The following is a 22,279-nucleotide window of genomic DNA, read 5'->3' on the forward strand; positions in this document are numbered from 1 at the left end:
TTGGAGAAACAGGGAGACTGTTCTTTGGGGTCATAGCACCTAGTGGTAGAGGCAGATACATAAAGCACAGTCCTTGTGAGGCCAGGGCAAGCACCATCCTAGTGTCGCTGGATGAGATGGGAGAGAGGCAGGAAGGGAGGGCAGGAGCTGATGAAGTGTCACGGAGAGGTGAGGGCTGGTTCCTCACAGGAGACCTGGGGGATGCACTTGGAGAGGTCCTTGTGGAGCACGTCGGCTCTGCAGAGGCTCTGGAAGGGTAGGTGGGGTTGTGATGGCATCCCAGCAGACATGCACAGCAAACACACAGGCCCAGGGTGGGGAGCAGAGGCTGAGGGTACAGCAAGGCCTCCTGTGTGAGTGCGGGAAGGCTCACAAGGTGAGGCTCTGGTACTGAACTCTTCATATCCTCGAAGCCCACCAATGCCGGGTTGAGGAATCTGCCAAATGAGATTCTAACAAAGGAGACCCCCTGGATAGCTGATGGTAGGCCCGGATGTTAGTGGGGTTCCGTGAGCTCCCTAACATGCCCCATTTCACCTGCAGTGCACTTTCCTGTGCAGAGAAAGAACACCTCAACAGTCCCCCATCTCCAGTCCTCCAAGGTGTCTTGTAGGGATGGAGGTGATTGCTGTGGCCAGGTCCTTCCATGAGCCGTTCCTGTATGTGTGTGTGTGTGTGTGTTACAGGAAGTGGCCCCAGGAAGCCCTTTCAGAGCTGGGCACTGAAGCTGCAGGAGTCCAGGAGAGACCTCCTGGCCCAACCAAGCATGTGGAACCATCTCCTGGGGCAGTATTAGATTCCACCCCTACTCTGGGCCTCTAGCTCATTGAAAGGGGTATACATGGGCTTCCACAGATCTGTGTGGGCCCTCAGCAGGTCACCTGTGACATGTGTGGCAGGGAGAGGTGCCAGCTCTGGGAGGTGCCAGCTCTGCCAGTGGCAGAGTATCCGAGCTGCCCAAATGTAAAACTGTGGCTCCCACCCCTGCCTGATCCTTCAAGCCCCATGTTGTCCTTCCTGCTGCTGCCTTATCTGGGTGGTACATGGGGCCAAATCAACAGCTTCAAGGCTGCAGTTGGGACCCATCCTTCTCCTCTGTCCCACTCCAGCCCCCACACCCACACCCAGAGCACTTTCCTCAGCACATCACTGAGTCCCCACAACAGACTCCATAAACTTGACTTTGCATGTCAAATATCTTTTGTTTAATTAAAAAAAAAAAAAAATGTCACAAGAGGCTTCAGAAATACATGCTTTTGAATTCCAGCCACGAAGAGGACAAAAGGAGACAGTGGTATCTGCAAATATGGCTGCTTTCCATAGTAAGGTTTGTGCCTTGGAGAGAAGCCCAGCTCCTCCACCAGTGTGAGAACACGTGGCCCACCAGGCACCTGCTGTGGGGACAGTGTCTTTGGTTGGCCAGAGCTTCATCCAGAGCTCACTGGAAGGTGGCTTGGCAGGAAGAGGGAATCTTCCTACAGCCCTCCTCCAAGGGGGACAGAGGCTGGGGGCAGAGAAGGAGGCATGTAAGCTTTGCTAGCCTCCTGCTGCCTCTGAGGCTGTAGGACACGTCATTCAAACCTACCATCAAAGTAGGCTTCTGATTTCAACTTGGATCTCACGGTAGCCCAGTGACACTGCAGCAGCCATGATGGGATGTAGGCAGGAGAGCGGTGGCCTGGAAACCGCTTCTAGACAATCCTGTATTATTTAGATCCACATAGAGATACACGAAAACCCTTTATACCAAATAAGAGTAAATAATTATACCAATATAAACAGGGCCGTTGACCCTTTCATTTTATTAAAATGGCACATAATTATTAAAACAGCATACTGATCACTTTATACTTCTGCTAGCCCCCAGGGGAGCTGCTGGGGGCGGCATGTGAGTGCCCTCCCGAAGGGTACAGATTCATGCATTGAGCAATTCGTGTTCTTTATCGGTTTTCCCAACAGCATCAGGATTTGAGAGTGGGTCGAGGTCAGCGAAGAGGCTGAACCAGGCAGTCAGGTCTGAGGCAGCCTTAGCAGGTTCTGGGGAGAGAAGAGGAAACATGAGCAAACGCACCTTCCAAATGTCCACCTCTGCCACGCGGGATGCAGGCAGGTCCAGGTCATCTTCAAATGCAGGATGTTCGATCAGACAAATCCCTTTGCACTCTGACAATAGTTAGGGAATTCCAACTCCCGTGGCTGGTTGGCCAGTTAACATTTCCAAACCAGGGCCTGAAGCTCCGAGAATAACAAGCTCTTGTGTTAACAAACTCCCACCTGCACCCCAACCCCACTAATGGCCATAGCCCATGAAAAGCTGATCAAACCCTCAGGCCCTGCCACTTCACCACAACCAGGAAATAGCATAGTTATTTCAGAAATCAGACTGAATGGCTGAGGAAGCAAGGGGCTTTCCACTGTCTGCTGGAGGAATCTTTTCAAATCTGCTGGGTCAGGAGAAATATTATGGCCACTCTTTCTACCCTTCAAAGCAACAGGCCCAAAAGTGTTTGGCGCCCAGGCCTGGCTTCTCCTCTTCTCTCAGGGTCACTGCCTTCTTCAATCCTTTCCTGTTAAAAGGAGGGCCCTGACATGCCTTCCCTTCTCCCAGGGGGTCAATTCCCCTCACTCTTCAGCCTCATTGGAATACTCCCTTCTGCTCTTCCACCTAAACACCTGCCCTAACTTCCTGAATACCACGATTATACAGCCAAATTATTTTCCAGATGAGGAGAACATTTTCAAAAGAGTGCCTCATGCAAGTGATTTCTAAATAAGATGAAGGCTTTGTTTAAAATACATAAATCATTCCACATGAGAATCTAAGTTCATTGGCTTGGATGACCTGTGTTTTTTTCTTCTCCAACAGGTGGGAGTGTCAGAAACATGAAGAAAATGTCTCTGATGGGTGATCCTTCTAGCTGAGAGCAGCTAGGAATGTGCTTGCCATCTGGCTGAAAAGAGTCTCAGGAAGTGTTGGTAGGACAAGTTGCTAAAAGTGGTTAGTGAGGGGATAGAGGCAATGGGATTATATCAATATAAACAGGGCCTTTGATCCTTTCATCAAAATGGCACTGAAATGCTAAGATAGTGTACCGATCACTTTATACTTCTGATTCCCCTCCCTCTTTTTGTAAAAAAAGTCTTTTGTCGATATTAATGTATCTACATGTAAAAATCAGTGTATCTATGATGGTGAGAAAACTATATCAAGACTAGTTGGTAATATGCAAGTTATTACTATGTAACATTGAATTCCATGTGCAATTAGCCCTGGAATCATCTGGTTTATCTTGATATGAGTATCAGAGACAAGAGAGCTCACTGTAGCTTAGTTGGAGGGGGAGTGGGCAGGGTATTGCCTAAAAAAAGGCAATACTGATTTCGCTGGATTAGCCTATCTCTATTCTTGCTAGAGGATATCAAAATATCTTAAAGATGACTCTAGTGAAAAGATGCTACATGCTTGTTTCCCCTTCCTTCTAACCTCCTCAAGGGTCTTAGGAGGTCTTCTGAGCATTCTCATGGCCTTGCCGTGAGGAGCCAGTGATTGTGCTTTGGGACAATCCTCACATTCCCCAGGCAGCCACTGTTGGAGACAAAGCAGGTGCAACTTATTTGCATAACACTTAAAAGAGCATCATGGGAACACTTTTTGATGATAATGGAGTAGACACTTCCTTCAACTTCCTGTGGCCAACAAGAGAAAGTCAGTGATACCAAAGAAACAGAGCTAGAGCTGCAAACACAGATGATATCTTCAGTCGAGCAGAGGCTCCCTTGGGGGACCTGTCCCAAAAGAGAACAGATCTCATGAACTTGAAATGACCTCTTTTGACAACTACAAAACCTGGCCCTTTCTGAGGAGCACAAATTAAATGCCCTATTTGGTGGTGGCAATGGTATTTCTGGCTAAAAATAGCAAACCTCAGAGGCCTTTCATACCTTGGTATTTCCAACCAAACTTGGGGACCACCCAACCACATGTAGATATTTGACTCATCCACATTAGGTACAATTTGATAAAGGGAATTATGAATGAGGACATTAAGCCAGAAAAAGAAGTCAGAATGTAATTTCTGGGATTATGCGAAATTCTCCATCTCGTAGCCTTGCCTTGAGCCCTAGATGTTCAAATGGAAATTAGCGAAGTAGTACAGAAAACAGGTTAGGCCACTGGAAAGGAAGGCAGCTGTCATTTCAGAGAGACAAAATGCTGTTATTACCTTTCACTGCAGGGCTGTTGTCATTTGGACTGCTTGTCTTTGGTACTGGCCATGGAGTAGGAGGGGGATTGACATTGCTCTCTGACCAGTCTAATATTCAAAACCAGAGCATATCAGATCTAGTGAAGAAGTCACATGGACCCACCAGTTGATGGCCACATCCGTGGTTGCCTCCGAATAAAAATAAGACATTTCTCCCATGTTCCTCATACTGGAATACATTTGAGGAGATAGGAGATATGCATCATCGAACCCAATCCAAAAATATGAAAAATGAAGGAAAAGGTTAGATTCTGAAAAGCAAATAAACTATTGCTATGGATAAGGCATCTTTGCTTTTTAGCTTTATTTATGCCCATTTTTCTTCTCAAGCACAATCGTTTCATGATCATACCAAAGATTATCAATGGTGCTCTAAGGAAAGCAGGTGCCTTGTTTTTCTGTCATAAATGGGGAAAAGCTTAAAAAAGAGAACACCATTAAATGAAGCAATAGGACTAGTAACTGCACATCTTCTCAACTTCCAATATGATCCAGTCCTTTTATTTTCTACACAGCTAATTTAAATTGGGAGATTTAATTGATACAGATAAGTAAATGACAGTCCAGTCCAAATATATGAGGGGGAAAGAAATCCCTCGTTAACTTTATGCCCCCCATTACAATGGTATTTGGCTTGTTAGATATGGTTAGGCTTTGTGTCCCCACCCAAATCTCACCTTGAACTGTAATCCCCATGATCCCCATATGTCAAGGGAGAGACTAGGTGGAGGTAACTGAATCATGGGGATGGTTTCCCCCATGCTGTTCTCCTGATAGTGAGTTCTCGCGACATCTGATGGTTTTATAAGGAGCTCTTTCCCATTTGCTCCACACTTCTCCTTCCTGCCTCCTTGTGAAGAACATGCTTTGCTTCCCCTTCATCTTTGCCATGATTGTAAGTTTCCTGAGGCCTCCCCAGTCATGCTGAACTGTGAGTCACTTAAACCCCTTTCCTTTATAAATTATCCAGTCTTGGGCAGTTCTTTATATTAATAGCAGTGTGAAAACGGACTAATACACCTTGTATAACCCAAGCACATGTTCTATAATGCCTCTTGTGCCCTGCCTGCCCCAGAATGGTTAAGAGGCATTCAGCACTCCTGTTTTAGGGACAGCAAACCTAGTTCCACACAGCATTTACTGTCTCTCCTGGAGGTTTTCGCATGACTCATATTTAAAGCAGAACTTTACCATAAGCTTCTTTGCACCTCTGCTTTCATTGTATATATGCAAGTCTTACCTTCTCAATGAGACAAGGAATTTTTTGTTTTTCAATTTGCTCCAAAATACTTAACACAGCACAGGTAGATGTTTGCTGATTAAATGGATTGTTGATTCTCACTATAAAATGTAGACCATCCGAGGATGCATCACTGTTGGGATCATTGTGATTAAAACTGTATCCTTTTATTGGGATACTCTGGTCACAGTGTTTTTTAAGGAAAAGATTTGTATCTGATAAGGCCCTCAAGAGAGATCATGTTTGGAAGGCAGAGTTGATGGGGCAGTGAAACCAATGTCCAGAGCAAGAATGCCACTCAGTATATGGCACAAAAAGTATAGGATTTAATGCCACTTGTTCACTCTGCCATTCTAAGCTTTACCTTTTCCAGTGGACTTCATTATAGAATTACAATCTATTTCTTAGTTTACACTTTCATCTCATTTCCTAGAGTCCTGAGCCCCTGGAAGCCAGGGACAATGTATTATTCATCTTTATATCCTTTAGTGCACTGAATGCTACACAATGGGTGTTCAAATATATGACTATTGCCTTAACATAAACAGAGTACTCTTTTACACCGTGAGTATACTTCGAAAGCATTATTTTAAGAGATGGCAAAGCAGTACCTGGCACATATTCAGTATTATAATAATACTCACTGGTTGAAGTATTTCATTTTAGGCAAATGGCACAAACCTCACGAACTTATTTATTAAGACTAACTTAATGAAACAGGTGGCCTGTGACCTATTTACTGAATCTAGAACAATGAAAAAATACGAAGAGTTCTAAAAGGCATTGTTATTCATTGGAAAGGTGTTTGAACATATACATAACAGAATTCACAAACAATCAAAAGTACTAGGCTTGGAGGGAGCTATCTGGGGCCGTGGAAATGTTCTAACACTGGACTGTGGTGAAGGCTGCACAATAGAAAGTTACCCGAAATCCTTGAGCCGTTCTCTTACAATGGGTGAAGTTTTGGCATATAAATTATACTGCAATAAAACAATTTTTTTTAATGACCAGTATTTGGTGTAATCCAGGAATAACATAACGTCCCTGGTTCCTAGAAAATTGGCCCCTGACCATTTTCCTTCTAGACCCAAATCACATAAAACAGTGGTAAATGTGGAAAGTTAAAGTTGTGGTTTCTGTGTGTGCCAAATAATGCTGATCATAGAAAAGCTGAGAAGTATTGAATCTAACTGGTAACTGTCACCCTTTCCTTCAATCCTTCTCCAACACTAAGTGTACCCAAGACCCACCTGTCCCCAGAGCCCATGCCACCTTTCCCCTAACCCCTGCAGCTTGCCCTCAGTCTCTCAGAACCATGGTTCTCACGATGTGGGCCCTCAACAGAGGCATGGGCATCACCTATGTGCTGGTTAGAAATTCAAGTTCACGAGCCAATGCTGACCTACTGAATCAGAATCCCTGCAGGTAGAGCCCAGGAAGATTTTAGCAAACTCTGAGTGATTGTTATGTAAGTAAAAGTTTGGGAAGCACTTCCTCAGTTGGTCTCTGAGGCTGCCTAGGTCACCAATTCGATTAGAATCACAGGATGCCTTTTGGGCCAGTGTGAGGACGAGAGAGGTTCTCCTAAGAATCAGAGGGGCCCACTTCAGGACCCCACACTCCCAGGCAGCTGACTCCAAATCTTGCAGCTTTATGCTCTTCGATCCTATTGTCCTCTGACAGAGTTCCTGGAGGGCCAGGAACTTCCAGAGAGAACTTGAACTGACTCAGTAAAGCCAGGTGAGGAGTAGAAACCCCTCCCTGATCTCTGTATGCTATGTGACACAATGGGAACTCAAACAAGATCATTCTTCCCATTTCAAAAACATGCACGACACTCAGCTGCAGAGAACACTGGAAAAAAGAGGCAGACTCGAAGCATTATATTTTTCAAAGTATGACATGAACGCATTCCTAAGAGGAGGCAGAAATCAATTTATATGTCAAAATGGAACTCACTTCCCATCATGTAATGTGCGTGTTCTTGAAAAGCTATAAATAAGTGAAACATCTGTGTATCAAGTCATACTTTAAAAGAAGCCAGAGGCCGGGTGTGGTGGCTCACGTCTGTAATCCCAGCACTTTGGGAAGCCAAAGCAGGCGGATCACTTGAGTTCAGGAGTTCAAGACCAGCCCGGCCAACATGGTGAAACCCTGTCTCTACTAAAAAGACAAAAATTAGCCGGGTGTGGTGGCGGGCACCTGTAATCCTAGCTACTCAGGAGGCTGAGGCAGGAGATTCGCTTGAACCCGGGAGGCGGAGGTTGCAGTGAGCTGAGATCGTGCCACTGTACTCCAGCCTGAGTGACAGAGTAAGAATGCATCTCAAAGATAAAAGATAAATAAGAGGACCCAGGAATACAAATTATATTTTCAAACATGTGATTTAAAAGATGATAATGGCAGATTCCTTTATAGACAAAACAGATATCTTCTACTTGAATTCCTTTGTAAGTATGGATTTTTAAATATTGTTCACCTAAAACACTCATGAACCATACAATGAACACCTAGAATCCATGGATTTGGAGGCTTCTCTGCAGCAGAAGACATGAAGATGATAAAGTCTGAAGATATCCCCTCTTTGGGAGCTAAGATGACGGGAACAGTACACCTCAGAATGTTCACAAACACACATAGGGTATCATTATTCCCTTTCCCCGTGGTGTGAGGCAGAAACAACAGCCAGTTTGTCAAGTCACATTCTTTTCTCAGAACAATTATTAAGCATCAGTCTAACAATTCGACTACATGCTCATGAAGAGATAAAATAGTATTGTCTATGACACCAACTATTTATGGGAAAAAAAGCAAATACTAAGCTCAGCTACAGTTCCAACCTCATTCATATCACTTTGGAAATTATTTAGGGGAAGGGTGCAATGAGGGTAATAATGGATTGAATGCCAAGCCAGATTTCAACTGTCTTGGCTTCTGTCAGGAAAAAATGCTATTTAAAGAGAACTTAGTGTTGCTAATATTCCCATAATTGCCATCAACTGTTCTCTAGCTGGTGTGAGTTGGCTGAGGCATTTTTAACATGAAGGTGTGGCTAGAAAGATGTCAGCCCATCTCAGAGTAGTTCTGTCAGGAGAGGGGTGGTGAAGAGTGAGCAACCAGGGCACTGAGTTCTGAGAACACAGTGACTACCCTAGCTTTTAGGATCCTTTGATATATCAAATGTGCTACCCATTTGCAGGAAACAAAGAAAATTTTATTAGAGCAAAGCTGCCCCCCTTACTTACGTAAAGGAAAATCTAAATCAGCCAGGCATAAGGCCGGCCAGCTACAGCAGCAAGTGAAGCCAAAGGACACCGCCCAGAGCTGCGCTTTGCCATGGGTGTCATTTACCAGCGGGGAGAGCCGAAGCCTGGGGCTGGGAGGGGATCACAGCCTGGAGAGCTCTGTGGTGGGGCTGCCTGTGAAGTGGAGAGTGGGAACACCACAACCACGTGGCCAAGCACCATCCTGACACCCACAGTTCCCCCTCAGGCCTAGTTTCCATGCCTGCAAGGGGTAGATAAAATGTCCTGCTTCATTTGGGGGTTGTCTGGATAAAATGGGATCTTGTAGATGAAACCAGGTAGGAGACAGACAAGAGAGCAGGCCCTCAGTAAACCTAAGCTGAATCTGGGAGTTTGTAAGCTAAGCAGATGGCAGGACTAACCCCTGAGGACATCATCTTCAAGGGTTCTCATTTTAGGACTGCTTTCATCTAGTGTCATTTGTCAGTTGTCCTCTCCCCCACTTCTTGCCTGCCATCCATCCATCCATCCAGCCAGCCAGCCAGCCAGCCAGCAAGTACTTTTGAACATTTACTGTATTCCAGGCACTGAGCTGTGTTCTGGAAATACGATGGTGAGCAACATAAATATGGGACCTGTTCCCATGACAACCTAGAGCAAGAGACAGAAAATGGAATCAGAATGAGATCCTGTCATTTGCAACAACCTGGATGGAATTGGAAGACATTATGTTAAGTGAACTAAGCCAGGCACAGAAAGACAAACTTTGCATGTTCTTACTCATTTGCGGGAGCTAAAAATGAAAACAATTCAATTCATGGAAATAGAAAGTAGAATGATGGTTACCAGAGGCTGGAAAGGGTGGTAGGGGTGGGAGTAGAAGGGATGGTTAGTGGGTACAAAAATATAGTTAGATAGAATAAATATGATCTAGCATTTGATAGCACGACAGGGTGACTGCAGTCAACAATAATTTATAGTACATTTAAAAATAACCCAAAGAGTATAATTGGAATGTGTGTAACACAAAGAAATGAGAAATGCTTGAGGTGATGAACACCCCATTTACCCTGATGTGATTATTACACATTGCACGCCTGTATCAAAATATCTCACATACCCCATAAATACATACGTCTACTAGTCCCATAGAAATTAAAAGTTAAAATAAAGTGAATCCATTTTACAATAAGGTAAGGGGAGAGGAATGATTAAGTACAGGTTGTCATGGACTTGGGGAGCAGAAACACTCTGACTGCTGGGGAGGGGGGACTCAAGGAAGGCTCCTCAGTGAGATGACAGTGGAGCTGAGACACTGAAGGATGAGAAGTTAGCCAGGTCAGACAAGCAGCATGCTGCACAGGTGAGTGGCATGCTCTGAGGAGAAGGGAAAGCACGTGCCAAGACCCCATGGTGGGGACAGACGGGTGCACTGAAGCTTGATATGGCTGGAGTCGGGTGTACTGATAGCACACGTGGTTCTCCAGGGAAACAATGCCACGAAGACAGCTAAGCTAAGATGTGGGAGGTGTGGACAGTGAGGAGACAGTCGTGTCCTAAAGGACCTTGGAAGCCATGCTGAGGAGTTTAGACCTTATTCAAATGGTGGAACAACTGCAACAACTAAGCAGGTCACAAGGCCTTTCTGGGGCTCCTTGATTCCCTGTTCTATAAAACGGGTGTGGAGTAGATCAAAGTTCCTTCTGTGGACTAAATTCTGCAGAGCTCCAAAACCTGCAAATGCTCCTCAGCAGGCATAGGAAGTGCTGCACTTTGGTGGAACTCCGTTCCACTGCCTTGTGCTGAGAGTGCCTGCTCTGCATTCAAACTATAAATACACCCCGTGGTCTTTTCCCTCACACGATTCTGAGTACTGGGAATGTCAATTACCTGGAGCCAGGCTAAGCCAGGAATGGCAGGAGGTGAGCACTGTTTGAGGAAAGGTGAAACGGAGATAACCCGAAGCCTGACATTATATTAGCCTTAAGTGGAAATCCATCTAAATGGCAACGGCATCTCAGAATTCGGTAAAACAAAAGAATACCGTGAAGGAACACAAGGCTGTATGTTTTTGGGAATTTGGAACAAGATTCCTAACTTCGGTTTGCAGAGTCCTAAATTAAAAGATGTCCTGATGCATTTAGTTGAGCAGCTGGTAATCTTTCTAGTATCAGTGTCTACTTCTAAATTTTGGAAATGGGTACAGAATTGAGAACATCGACTCTGAGGCCTCTCAGCATTTGCCTGTCTCCAGCTCAGGTGGCCTCTCTGGCTGGCTCTCCTCCTACTCACACAAAGTGGCCTTGGGAAGGCACAATTTTCTCATCACTGCATGACAGAGGAACCCCCACCCCTTACCATGCTGATAACTTCAGACACTCTTAGAAATCCCAGCTAAAATTAACTTCATCTTCTCATTTTCAGCACAACTTGATTCTACATGCATTCCTTTGTTTTGGACTCTTAGAGCTTAAAGTAGGGGGAAAAGAGGATATCATTGTTCTCCAAATCCCCCTTCCTCTCCATTTTCCCAGGGGACTGGGGACAGAACGAGGAGAGAGGTGGAAGAAGAGAGGTAGAAAAGCAGGGGAGAATCCAGGGAGACGACAGAGGAGGAAACTGAAGAGATGAAGGTGGAAGAGGAGGGGGAAATGTGGATTGCGAGAGGGGGTGAGGGAGCTGGGAAGGCGGCCCAGAGCTTGCACTTCAGTCCCGGTGCCTGTCCCCGAGGACTCGGTGCCCCAGTCTCTCACGGAGAGCCAGGAAAACCTGAGATGCAGCAGGAGTGTGCCAGAGTGAATGTAGCTGCTGGCACACAGGAACAAGATTTCCTAGGACAATCTCAATTTCAAATATTCTATTCTGGAATATCATTCAATTTTGTGTGGACTTAGCCTCTGTCTCCCACACCCATTCCTCCTTTATGGCTCCCTAAATATCTCTATCCCTGTGTGCGACCAGGATGCCCAGGCCAGGGTGTCATTACAAGTCCTGCCCCTCTGACGGCTTCCAAAGGGAGGTCTGAAGAGCCCCACTGGGAAATCCCTTTTGCTATCAGAGAGGGCAGAGAAGGGAATGGTGAAAGGCATGGATTGTGGAGTCAGGCTGCCTGGGCTCAAAATCCGGCCTGCCCGTTAACAGGAGTGTGATCTTGGGCACATCACTTAACCACTGTTCCTCAGTTTCCCAGGCAATAAAATGGATAATAGTAGCTGGCTGGGAAGGGTACGGTGAGGATTAAAATTCATCCATGTGAAAAGCACACAGGACAGTTCCTGGCACGTAGCACGTGCCACACTGAGTGCTGGCTGTTATTTTACCATCTACAAATCATAGATTCACTGAATCATACAATTTTAGACCTCAGCATCTCTGCAGTGGGAACTAACCAAGGGATAAGAAGATAACACAGGGATAAGAAGCTAAGTCCACGACCTCATTTTACAGATAAGAGGTAAAGGCCCAAAGAACTGAAGGGGCCTGACCACCAGCTTCAGAGTGAGGAGGGGCGGGGGAATTGCAATATAAAACCCAGGCTCTGAACTCCTCCCCAGTGTTTCACTGAGCCAGCATGCCAAACGGTCGTTTTATTTTTTTGATACAGGGTCTCACTGTGTTGCCCAGGCCAGAGTGCAGTGGCATGACCACAGCTCACTGCAACCTCCACCTTCCAGGCTCAAGCAATCCTCTCACCTCAGTCCCCCAAGTAGCTAGGACTACTGGCATGCTCAAGTACTTAAAAAGAATTTTTTTTTTTTTTTGTAGAGATGGCGACTCACTATATTGCCCAGGCTGGTCTCAAACTTCTGGACTCAAGCAATCCTCCTGCCTCAGCCTTCCAAAGTGCTAGGATTACCGGTGTGAGCCACAGTACCTGGCCAACCCAGTGAGATTTTCTACTCTGTGTTTAGTTTGACTACTTAGTCATTGAAGTGGTTTATTGAAATTGGTCTTTGAGATCATCTGGTTGATCAGGGGAAGCAGTTTCAATATAGGGTGGCCAATTTTAATAATAATCATTAAACGATTATATAACTATTCATGTGTATAGGTAGATTTTTTTTTTAATAGACAGAGTCTCCTTCTATTGCCCAGGCTGGAGTGCAGTGGCTTCCACTCACTCCGCTCTGCTCACTCCGCTTCTCGGGATCAAGTGATTCTCCTGCCTCAGTCTCCCGAGTAGCTGGGACTACAGGCACGCACCAGCATGCCCAGTTAATTTTTGTATTTTTAGTAGAGACGGGGTTTCACCATTTTGGCCATGATGGTCTCGACCTTTTGACCTCATGATCCGCCCACCTCGGCCTCCCAAAGTGCTGGGATTACAGGCATGAGCCACCGCGCCCGGCCGTGTATAGGTAGATTTTCTAGGCCATGAATGCAGTGAAAAAAAAAAACTCAAGCTAACATTCATCCTTTCCTCTTTTTTGAGGGGATTGAGGGTCCTAATAGGAGCAAAGAAGGCAGAATTTGACATGATCAGTCATGGAAGCATAATGTCCATCCTTCATTTGTAACAAACACGTGTTGAAGGATCCCTGAACTGGGAGCACCTGCTGGGAATCTGTAAATGTGGCAGAAGCTGAATGGTCTGCTTGTTTCAACCACTTAGGTTTGGCTTTTTTTCCTCCTATCATTTCAATTCTGTAGGTATTCCATTGGCAGCTGTTTGCATGCAAAGGAAATAGTACGGTAGTTACAAGTTAACTCAACATTTTTTTTTTTCAGAGACAGAGTCTCCCTCACTCTGTCACCCAGACTGGAGTGTAGTGGCGTGATCTCAGCTCACTGCAACCTCTACCTCCTGGATTCAAATGATTCTCCTGCCTCAGCCTCCCGAGTAGCTGGACCTACAGGTGCACACCACCACACCCAGCTAATTTTTGTATTTTTAGTAGAGACAGGGTTTCACCATGTTGGCCAGGCTGGTCTCAAACTCCTGACCTCAAGCCATCTACCCACCTCGGCCTCCTAAAGTGCTGGGATTACAGGCGTGAGCCACCGTGCCCGGGTGGTAACTCCTTTAACACTGACCTTGATAGAATCCCAGCAGAGGAAATAAAACTTCTAGCAGACAGAACGACCCTTTTAAATAGGAAATCAGATCACGTTTCTCTTTGGCTCAAGATCCTGTGATGGCTCCCAATTTTACTTGGGCTGAAAAAAGGTCTAAGTTCTTCCAACAGCTATGAGTCCCTGTGTGGCCTGGCCTCCGCCTCTGCATCCTCTGAGCATCCCTCCCTCTTGCTTAGTCAGCTCCAGCCAAGTGTCCTTCCTGAAGACCCTTCACTGTGCCAGGCACGTCCTCACCTTAGGGCATTGGCACAGGTTGTTCCCTCTGCCCAGAGCTCCACATGGTTCATTCTCACCTCCTGCAAGTCTCTGCTCAGATCTCATCTTCCCAGTAAGAACCTATTCAGCTCTGCAGCCTGACCTACTACCCTGAGAGCCCCAACACTCCATTATCCCCAGGCTCTACTTTTTCCTTTTCTCCCTAACATCGATCACTTTCTAGCCTACTATGCTTTTTGCTTATTATTATGCTTATTATTCACTGCCTGTCGGCATCCTGTTACAATGTGAGTTCCAGGACAGCAGACAGCCTTGTCTGTTTTGTCCTCAGCTGAATTCCCAGTGCCTGGCACACAGTGGGACCCAGTAAATATTTGTTGACTGAATGAGAGACTTGCTAAAGTGCTAGTAGGATGGCAACCTCCAATGAGATTTTGTTGGCCTGAGTAACAAATGGCCTCCCTTTGCAGTTCCTGTTTCTCTTTCCATAGCATGAGCTTGTGTTTCTCTCTCCCTCCCAGAACACCTCCCTCCTTAGACCTCAGTGTGGTTTGGTGCCTTTCCCGTGTATATGGGGCAAGGCTGAAGTGCAATTCCCCATGGCCGCTGCCCTTGTCATAGCTCTCAGGCATAGTCTGGCAGCCCCACTGTGGGCACTGAGATGAGCTTCTCTCACTTTGCCTGCTCAGGAAGTGGGCGAGGAGCTCTGACTTCTTGGCTGTCTGCTGATGTGTGTGCATGGGCTCTTACAATGACTGACACTCAGCCACCCTGGCTAAGCAGCAACACAGTTGCAACCATTCCCTGTGGTTAGCAGGGCCTCTTGTGTTTCCAAAGCTGAGGATCTGAGTGGGGTTCGTTCTGCAACACTGCTGGGGAGTCCTCAGCAGCCCTAAGATATCACTTGAGGATCTGGGCTCTGCCTCGACTCTCTCAGGGCTTGTTAGCACCTCCACCACAGGTGGGTGGGGATGAAACTCTAGTCAGTTGGCAGCCTTACTCATTTGCAGCTCCCGTGAATGAGGTGGTGAAACCTGGGGTGAAACTCAGGGTGGAGAAACATTTTTGGATTTCATTTATCCCTGCTATCTCTACCTCCATTACTGCAAATAAATGAAATGGCTATGAAATAAGACTCCCAAAGGAAGATAAAAGGAGTCATGTATTTCATTTAAAAAAAAAGACTTTTGTTTTTGTCTTGCCCACCAACTCTTGTGTCCATGATCTCATCTGCAAAGACCTGAGGTTTTAATAGCCCATAATTACTTAATTGTTCCAGCTTTACCGTTTTGTTCTCAGCTTTAAGTGCCAGATAAACATGCTGTTTATTAGGGAGACAGCCTAAATTCATAGAAAAACCAAAACAGTTTGATAATTTCTTAAGTGATTCCTGTTTTACAATTGAAGTCACATGAAAGAAGGAAAAAGTGTTGAAATACTAAAAAATGGTTTCCTTTCAGAAGCCTGTGTGTTTAGAAACTCAAAAATTTTAATTTCAACATGAGTTTCAGGCTTTACACTGTCAACCAATGTGTTCCAATGCTAGCAATTCTCAGCCAGCACTTGGTTGGTGTACCTTGAACCCTTACTGATGTTGACAACCCCTCCAGCATTTTTTTTTTCTTTCAGACAGAGTCTCACTCTGTTGCCCAGGCTGGAGGGCAGTGGCACAATCTTGGCTCACTGTAACTTTGCCTCCTGGGTTCAAGCGATTCTCCTGCCTCAGCCTCCTGAGTAACTAGGATTTGGGATTACAGGCATGTGCCATCATGCCTACCTAAGTTTTTTTTTTGTTTTTTTTTGGTATTTTTAGTAGAGACAGGCTTCCACCATTGTTGGCCAGGCTGGTCTCAAACTCCTGATCTCAAGTGATCCTCTCACCTCGGCCTCCCAAAGTGCTGGGATTACAGGCATGAGCCACCATGCCTGGCCTGAGAAACTTCTTCTGATCAGTGTGGAAACTCTATTTTTTCTGTGGCTGAGGAGGTAATGTTTGGCCGTGTGTTTTGGGCAGAACCAGAAGAGTGGATCTAGTGGGGGGTCCTCAGGGGAGAGGTGGATCAGGATAGAAAGGGAGCAGAAATGCAAGATAAAACTTAGTGTGCAAAAAGAGTGAAGAAGCCCCGTGCAATGTCAGTCAGCACCCAGGAAGAGGGCATGCTTATGGGAACGTGGTGAACTCAGGGCGGAGTGGCCAAGTCAACGGGGCCTTGACCCTGAAAGCAGTTTGATCCTCTCAAGTATGCCACAAGAAGTCTAAAATCAAAGGATGACAATATGATTTAGAACCACTCATCTAACCTTTGATGTTAACACAGGGGAGAATTATGAAAAAGAATGTATTTTAAACCCTGAAACATAAAGTTGGAATGTGATTCTGAGTCTCCAGTTAAAAAGTCAATAAAAATAGAGAAAACATTAAAAAAGACAAAGAAGGAAGAAATATGCTTTTGGATTGAAAACAAAAAGAATGAACAAATAAAAAACCCCATTTCAATCCCCACCTTACCTACCTTGTAGCGAGGCCTGTAAGTCTTTCATATTTTGGTCTAAAAGCTGCGAAGGAAGGAAACCTGAGCCTGTCTGGGCCTTGGGGTCTGGCTCTCCCAGGGCCATAGTGGGCACTGGCTCCTTCACTTGGCCGTCTCCAAACACAGCGGCCCACTCTTTGCTGAACTCGCCCTCTTCCAGGGAGGAGGCATTGAAGATCTCATTCAACAGCAGCAGGTCATCTTTGTCAGCACCTTCAGGTTCCGGGGTCCCTGCCACTGGTCCCAGGCAAGCTGATTGAAGTAACAGAGAACAAAACGTCACCACGGAGGGCTCAAGCCCTCAGGAATCAATGCTGTGGGGGCTGTGAAGGGGGAGACTGGTTGATGGCTAGATTTAAGAAAAATGTCATCAAAATATAAGTTCATCCTATTATTATAGCCTCTCTTAAGAGTTTATAGAATTAAATTTCTAATCCCATGTTCCCTTGTCCCCTGTCCTCCAAAGCAAGTTCAGTTTCTGGGCATCAGACTCTAGGATTTTGGTTTTTCTTTAATATAAAAACAAATTTACCAAAACATTTCTCAGATATGAAACAAAGCCAAGATTGAAAACATGTTGGAGATCTTAGTTCCTTGTTTGCATAGCTTCCCAAATCTTCCCACGCAAGCCCTCAATACACATTGCCTGGGCTGGAACAGCAACACGCCATGTGGCAGCCTGTCCTGCCACCCAGGATGGGGAGAGAACTTTCACCATGCCCTGGCCCAGGGCACGACAGGGAAGGGGATGATGTCCAGAAGCTCTACAATGCCCAAGAGAGGCATCCTTACTTCCTTCCCACTTTGCTGAAACTCCATTGCATGAAGCAAAGGAAAAGTGGGTCTGGTTTGCCTAAGTACCTTTTGCAGCAATAAAATAAAAGGGAAAGAGGCTGCGAGTCAGGGAGCTTCACAGGCTAGAGACACAGTTCTAGGGGCGTTGAAGTGAGCACCGGATCAGAGGGGAAGCCTCAGGTCCACCCCTTCCCTGCTATGTGACTTCGGTAGAACCCTTAGAGCCCCTTGAGCCTCTGTTTGCTCATCCACAAGGTTATCATGTTAATAACGGCCACCTCGGTGTTGTCAGGAAGACCAAAAGAAATACACTTTAAACCTAATTGCCTTTCCAGAAGGAAGGCTTTAAAGAAGGCAGCCATCCTTACATTACAAACATTGGCAGAATACTGAATATTGAATACAAGTAGCATTACTATCAGAAATCTTACACCAAGTCCTTTCACTGGGTTTATTACTTATTTTGAGAACCAAAGACTGATGGTGTTATCAACTGTGGCTTTGTGGTGGTATCTAATTGCCACTTGGAAACTATAAACATTTTTGTTGTTAATTCACAAAGAGAAGAAAAAAATCATGATTTATGTTTTTTTTTCTGAGACATGCTGCAATTCTTATATGGTCATATTAAATGAGATGACCAGGTTTTCTTCAAATATATAAGATAATTAGTAAGTAAAGGCTTTTTTTTTTTTTAAAGTTCTCTGTGTTGGCTTTACTGGATCTATTTTCAATCACACTTTACATAAAGATCTAAAGATGAAGGGGATTTCTGATGTGCTGAGCAGACAGGCTATAAATCAGGGAGGGGAAGAATCTAGTCACTCTCATGTCCCTGTGGTTTAAAAATAGTGGCAAAACATCACTTTAGTCGGACAACTGTCTAATGTAAGCATTCTTATTGTTTGTGTTATCACAGAAATTCTCACTAAGAGCTAGCCTGTAGGTGTTGTGGGTGAGAAGATGGGGCAAATGGCATTTTAAACAGGCTTCTTAGACAGTGTGATTTTTAAAAAAATTATTATTATTATACTTTAAGTTCTAGGGTACATGTGCACAACATGCAGGTTTGTTACATATGTATACATGTGCCATGCTGGTGTGCTGCACCCATTAACTCGTCATTTAACATTAGGTATATCTCCTAATGCTATCCCTCCCCCCTCCCCCCACCCCACAACAGTCCCCGGTGTGTGATGTTCCCCTTCCTGTGTCCATGTGTTCTCATTGTTCAATTCCCACCTATGAGTGAGAATAGGCGGTATTTGGTTTTTTGTCCTTGCGATAGTTTGCTGAGAATGATGGTTTCCAGCTTCATCCATGTCCCTACAAAGGACAGGAACTCATCCTTTTTTATGGCTGCATAGTATTCCATGGTGTATATGTGCCACATTTTCTTAATCCAGTCTATCATTGTTGGACATTTGGGTTGGTTCCAAGTCTTTGCTATTGTGAATAGTGCCGCAATAAACATACGTGGTCATGTGTCTTTATAGCAGCATGATTTATAATCCTTTGGGTCTATACCCAGTAATGGGATGGCTGGGTCAAATGGTATTTCGACAGTGTGATATTAACAGGGTAGTTCAGGAACCACTTGAGCCTGCACATGGTGGGCGAGGCAGGACTGTAAGGTCAGGCAGGTGGCCCACCTCTGTGGATGAAGGCAGGAGCTGAAGGAAAGGAAAGCAACCTTCGCAGCTCAGGATGTGTCCATCAACACCTGTATCTATGCATGCTCCCCTCCCCAGCATCACCTTTTTAAGGATTATTAACATTACAGAACTCTATACTTCCTACTTTCAGGTAGGACTGGAATGCCCAAACCCTTTCTTATAGTTTACTTTTTGCCCTGACTGAAACCAGATAATTACTGAACCAAACCTATTCTATTGAAACCAAGTCAAGTCAATGTGTAGACCCTGGAGGAGCAGATAATTTCAAATGCACCTTGGAAATGACGTATGTTCCTTCTATAGTCGCTTTATACAGCCCTCCACTAAGGCAAACTCTCAGGGAGGCTTCACTACTTTAGTATAGATGTCTGTCCAGGGAAGATCATCATTAACATTAGCAACAACAAATAATAAACTGTAAGCCTTCTAAAAATAACCACAGACTGTAATAGCTCCATCTTTGTTTTTATTGTTTAGGTTTTGTGCTATGGTGTTTATAATGGACTTTGGTGGTTTTTGCTAACTCAGCATCCCTTCCCTCTGCTTCTTCAGTTTTCCCTTTGGGAAAATGCCTTCTCCATGTGATCCTGGTGAGATGCCTCTGGAAATGACTCCTCACCCTCCACCCCAGTGAATGACTGATGAGGCTGGCCAGAGCCCTCCATCCCCCAGGCATGGTGATTGGCTCAGGGGTGGACACATGCCGGACACCTCCCGGAATTTGGTATGTAGAAACTTAATGGAAGAGGGTCTCTCTTTCTTTGGGATTCCAAGCTCTAAAGATGCAAATTTCAGGCTCCCAGTGATAATGAAGTCAACACATAGAGGGAAACAGCCTCAAGAAGTGGAGAGAGAATCCTGACAACATTGTCTAAGCCCCTGGATCCAGCCTTGCTTGAAGCGAATCCACAACTGAGTGTCCCCATTACATGGATCAATACATTCTTTTGTGCTTTTAAAAATTTAAACCTAAACTATTTCAAATAGGGTTTTTCTATCACTTGCAATCAGAAAACTTTTTACTAATACATATCCTATTCAACTCAAACTTTTTAGTGACAGAAAAGAGAAAAGGACCCTTGGTGAGGATATTGCCTACAGCCAGTTCTAAATACAGATTTTGCCTACACTGAGGTCTACCATTGAATTTAGCCTTTTATTTGGCTTCTTGGTTATTCAACAGCTAACAGGCTACACAGTGCACATTTTCTCTTTTAAGAGAACTTACTACTTAGCTAAAAGCAATGAAACTGGCACTGACTTGAACCATAAAACACAAAAACCTCCCAATTATTGCACTGATAATTAAGATGCTTAAAATTATTACACATAACACGTAAGAAAAATCTAATTACAAGTAGAAAAGGACAGGTTCAGGTCTGTAACCAGACAAGTTGAGACTTGAGAAATAACTCTATAGTCAGTTGGCTCTTGAGAATCATGCTATCATTTTCTTTGAAAAAAATTCAACTCAACTGAGAGAAAATGGAGACACATGCAGAGATGTGATAAGCTCTTTGGGAGAAACTCTAGTAAGAAACTCCCAACTGGAGTCAGGGCTTCCACCCATGCAGATGTGGACTGCTTCTGGGTTATGGTGCCCCAATCCTGCTTTTGTCTTAAAGGATGAACAAGGGTTGAGGATCTCTCAGGTGCCAAACCCACAGATGCTACTCCAAGTTCCCTTCACTCTCTTGCAGGCTCCCAAGTCTCTGTGTTTACTTGCTTATCAGATAACCTAACTACAGACACTGCTGCAAAAATAAGAGCCAACAGACATGACGTACTCACATCCTCACCTGTCTCCAACTCCGTGACCTTGCAGGCATTGCCTCTCCTTTCTAAGATAAGCCCTCTCTATGCCCTCCCCTCCTTCCTGAAGCCTGCTCTGTTCCCACCATTATTCAGATCCAGCACCTTTAGTCTTTCATTTTCCAGTGCTTCCTTCCCCTAGCCGCAGGAGATGTGTGCCTATCTCAACAATAATCAGCCTTCACTTGATGTTGCTCTCCACCCTCCCCTCACACTTTCAAGTTACTGTTCTGGTTTCTTCTTCCTTCCACAACCACATACTCTACTTTGTCTCTACTCTTTTCTCAGCTGCCTGTAATTAAGTTCCTGCCCCCACACTATACTGAAATAGCTCTCTTGAAGGTCAGCAGTGAGATCCTCATTGCCAGTTCCGACGCTCTTTTCCCAGGCCTTTACCTGTACAGCATCATTTGTACCACTGCCCAGCCTGGAAATGCTGCTATCTCCTGGGAGTCCCCATGAGGCGGCTCTCTCGGATGACCTCCCATCTCCCTGACATACCTTCTCCACTGCCTCCTCCTATTCTGGCTACCCTTAAGGTTTCATCCCAAACCATCATACCTTCCCTACATTCTCTATAGAAGATCTTTTCTATTCTTAGGGTTCCAACGTCACCTCAGAAGGTTCTCCAATCTCTACCTCCAATTCCAAGTTCTTTCTGGAACTCCAATTGCAAATTCCTGTCTGAGAGCCCTTCTGGGTTTGCCCATTGGTGAAGCTGCTGGTGCTCCATAGAGGAACCCTCTTACTGTGTATCTTTGCTTAGTCTGTGTTATGGTTTGCATATCTGTCCCTTCCAAAACTCATGCTGATATTTAAACCCTAGTGTGGCAGCTTGAGAGGTGGGGCCTTTAAGAGGTGATTGGGTCATGAGGGCTCTGCCCTCACAAATGGGTTAACCCATTCATGGATTAATGAATTAATGGATTATCATGGGAGTGGGATTGGTAGCTTTTATAAGAAGAGGAAGAGAGACCTGAGGGAGCACACTCGGCCCCCTCACTATGTGATGCCCTAAGCCGCCTTAGGACTCAGCAAAAAAGGCCCTCACCAGATGTGTCCCCTCAGAATTGGACATTTTAGCCCCTATAACTCTAAGAAATAAATTCCATTTCTTTCTTTTCTTTTCTTGTTTTTTCTTTATAGAGTCTCACTCTGTCATCCAGGCTGGAGTGCAGTGGTGCAACCATAGCACTCCAGGCTGGAGTGCCTCCTGAGTAGCTGGGACTACAGGCACATGCCACCATGCCTGGCTAACTTTTAAAACTTTTGTAGAGATAGGGTTTTACTTTGTTGCCCTCTTGGTCTCAAGTGATCCTCCTGCCTTGATCTCCCAAAGTGCTAGGATTACAGGCATGAGCCCTTTTCTTTATAAATTATCCAGTTGCCGGTATTCTGTTTTATAAGCAACAGAAAGCAA

At 45.0% G+C, this 22,279-nt stretch overlaps 1 protein-coding gene across 19 annotated transcripts in view; it reads right to left on the bottom strand.

Moving 5' to 3' along the window:
* Window positions 1-1,182: 1,182 nt before the first annotated feature.
* The window catches only part of ICA1 (islet cell autoantigen 1), a 154,123-nt gene continuing 133,026 nt past the window's right edge, over window positions 1,183-22,279 (bottom strand). For all 19 annotated transcript variants that reach the window (XM_057302821.2, XM_008978684.4, XM_034963707.3 and 16 more), the window contains 2 exons: window positions 16,559-16,828; window positions 1,183-2,037 (listed from right to left, as the gene is read on the bottom strand). In XM_057302821.2, the coding sequence (XP_057158804.1) occupies window positions 1,916-2,037; window positions 16,559-16,828 (392 nt within the window). In that variant the 3' untranslated portion in view covers window positions 1,183-1,915. The remainder of the gene's footprint in view (window positions 2,038-16,558; window positions 16,829-22,279) is intronic.

Source organism: Pan paniscus, chromosome 6, assembly GCF_029289425.2.
Source record: "Pan paniscus chromosome 6, NHGRI_mPanPan1-v2.0_pri, whole genome shotgun sequence".
Taxonomy (NCBI): Eukaryota; Metazoa; Chordata; class Mammalia; order Primates; family Hominidae; genus Pan; species Pan paniscus.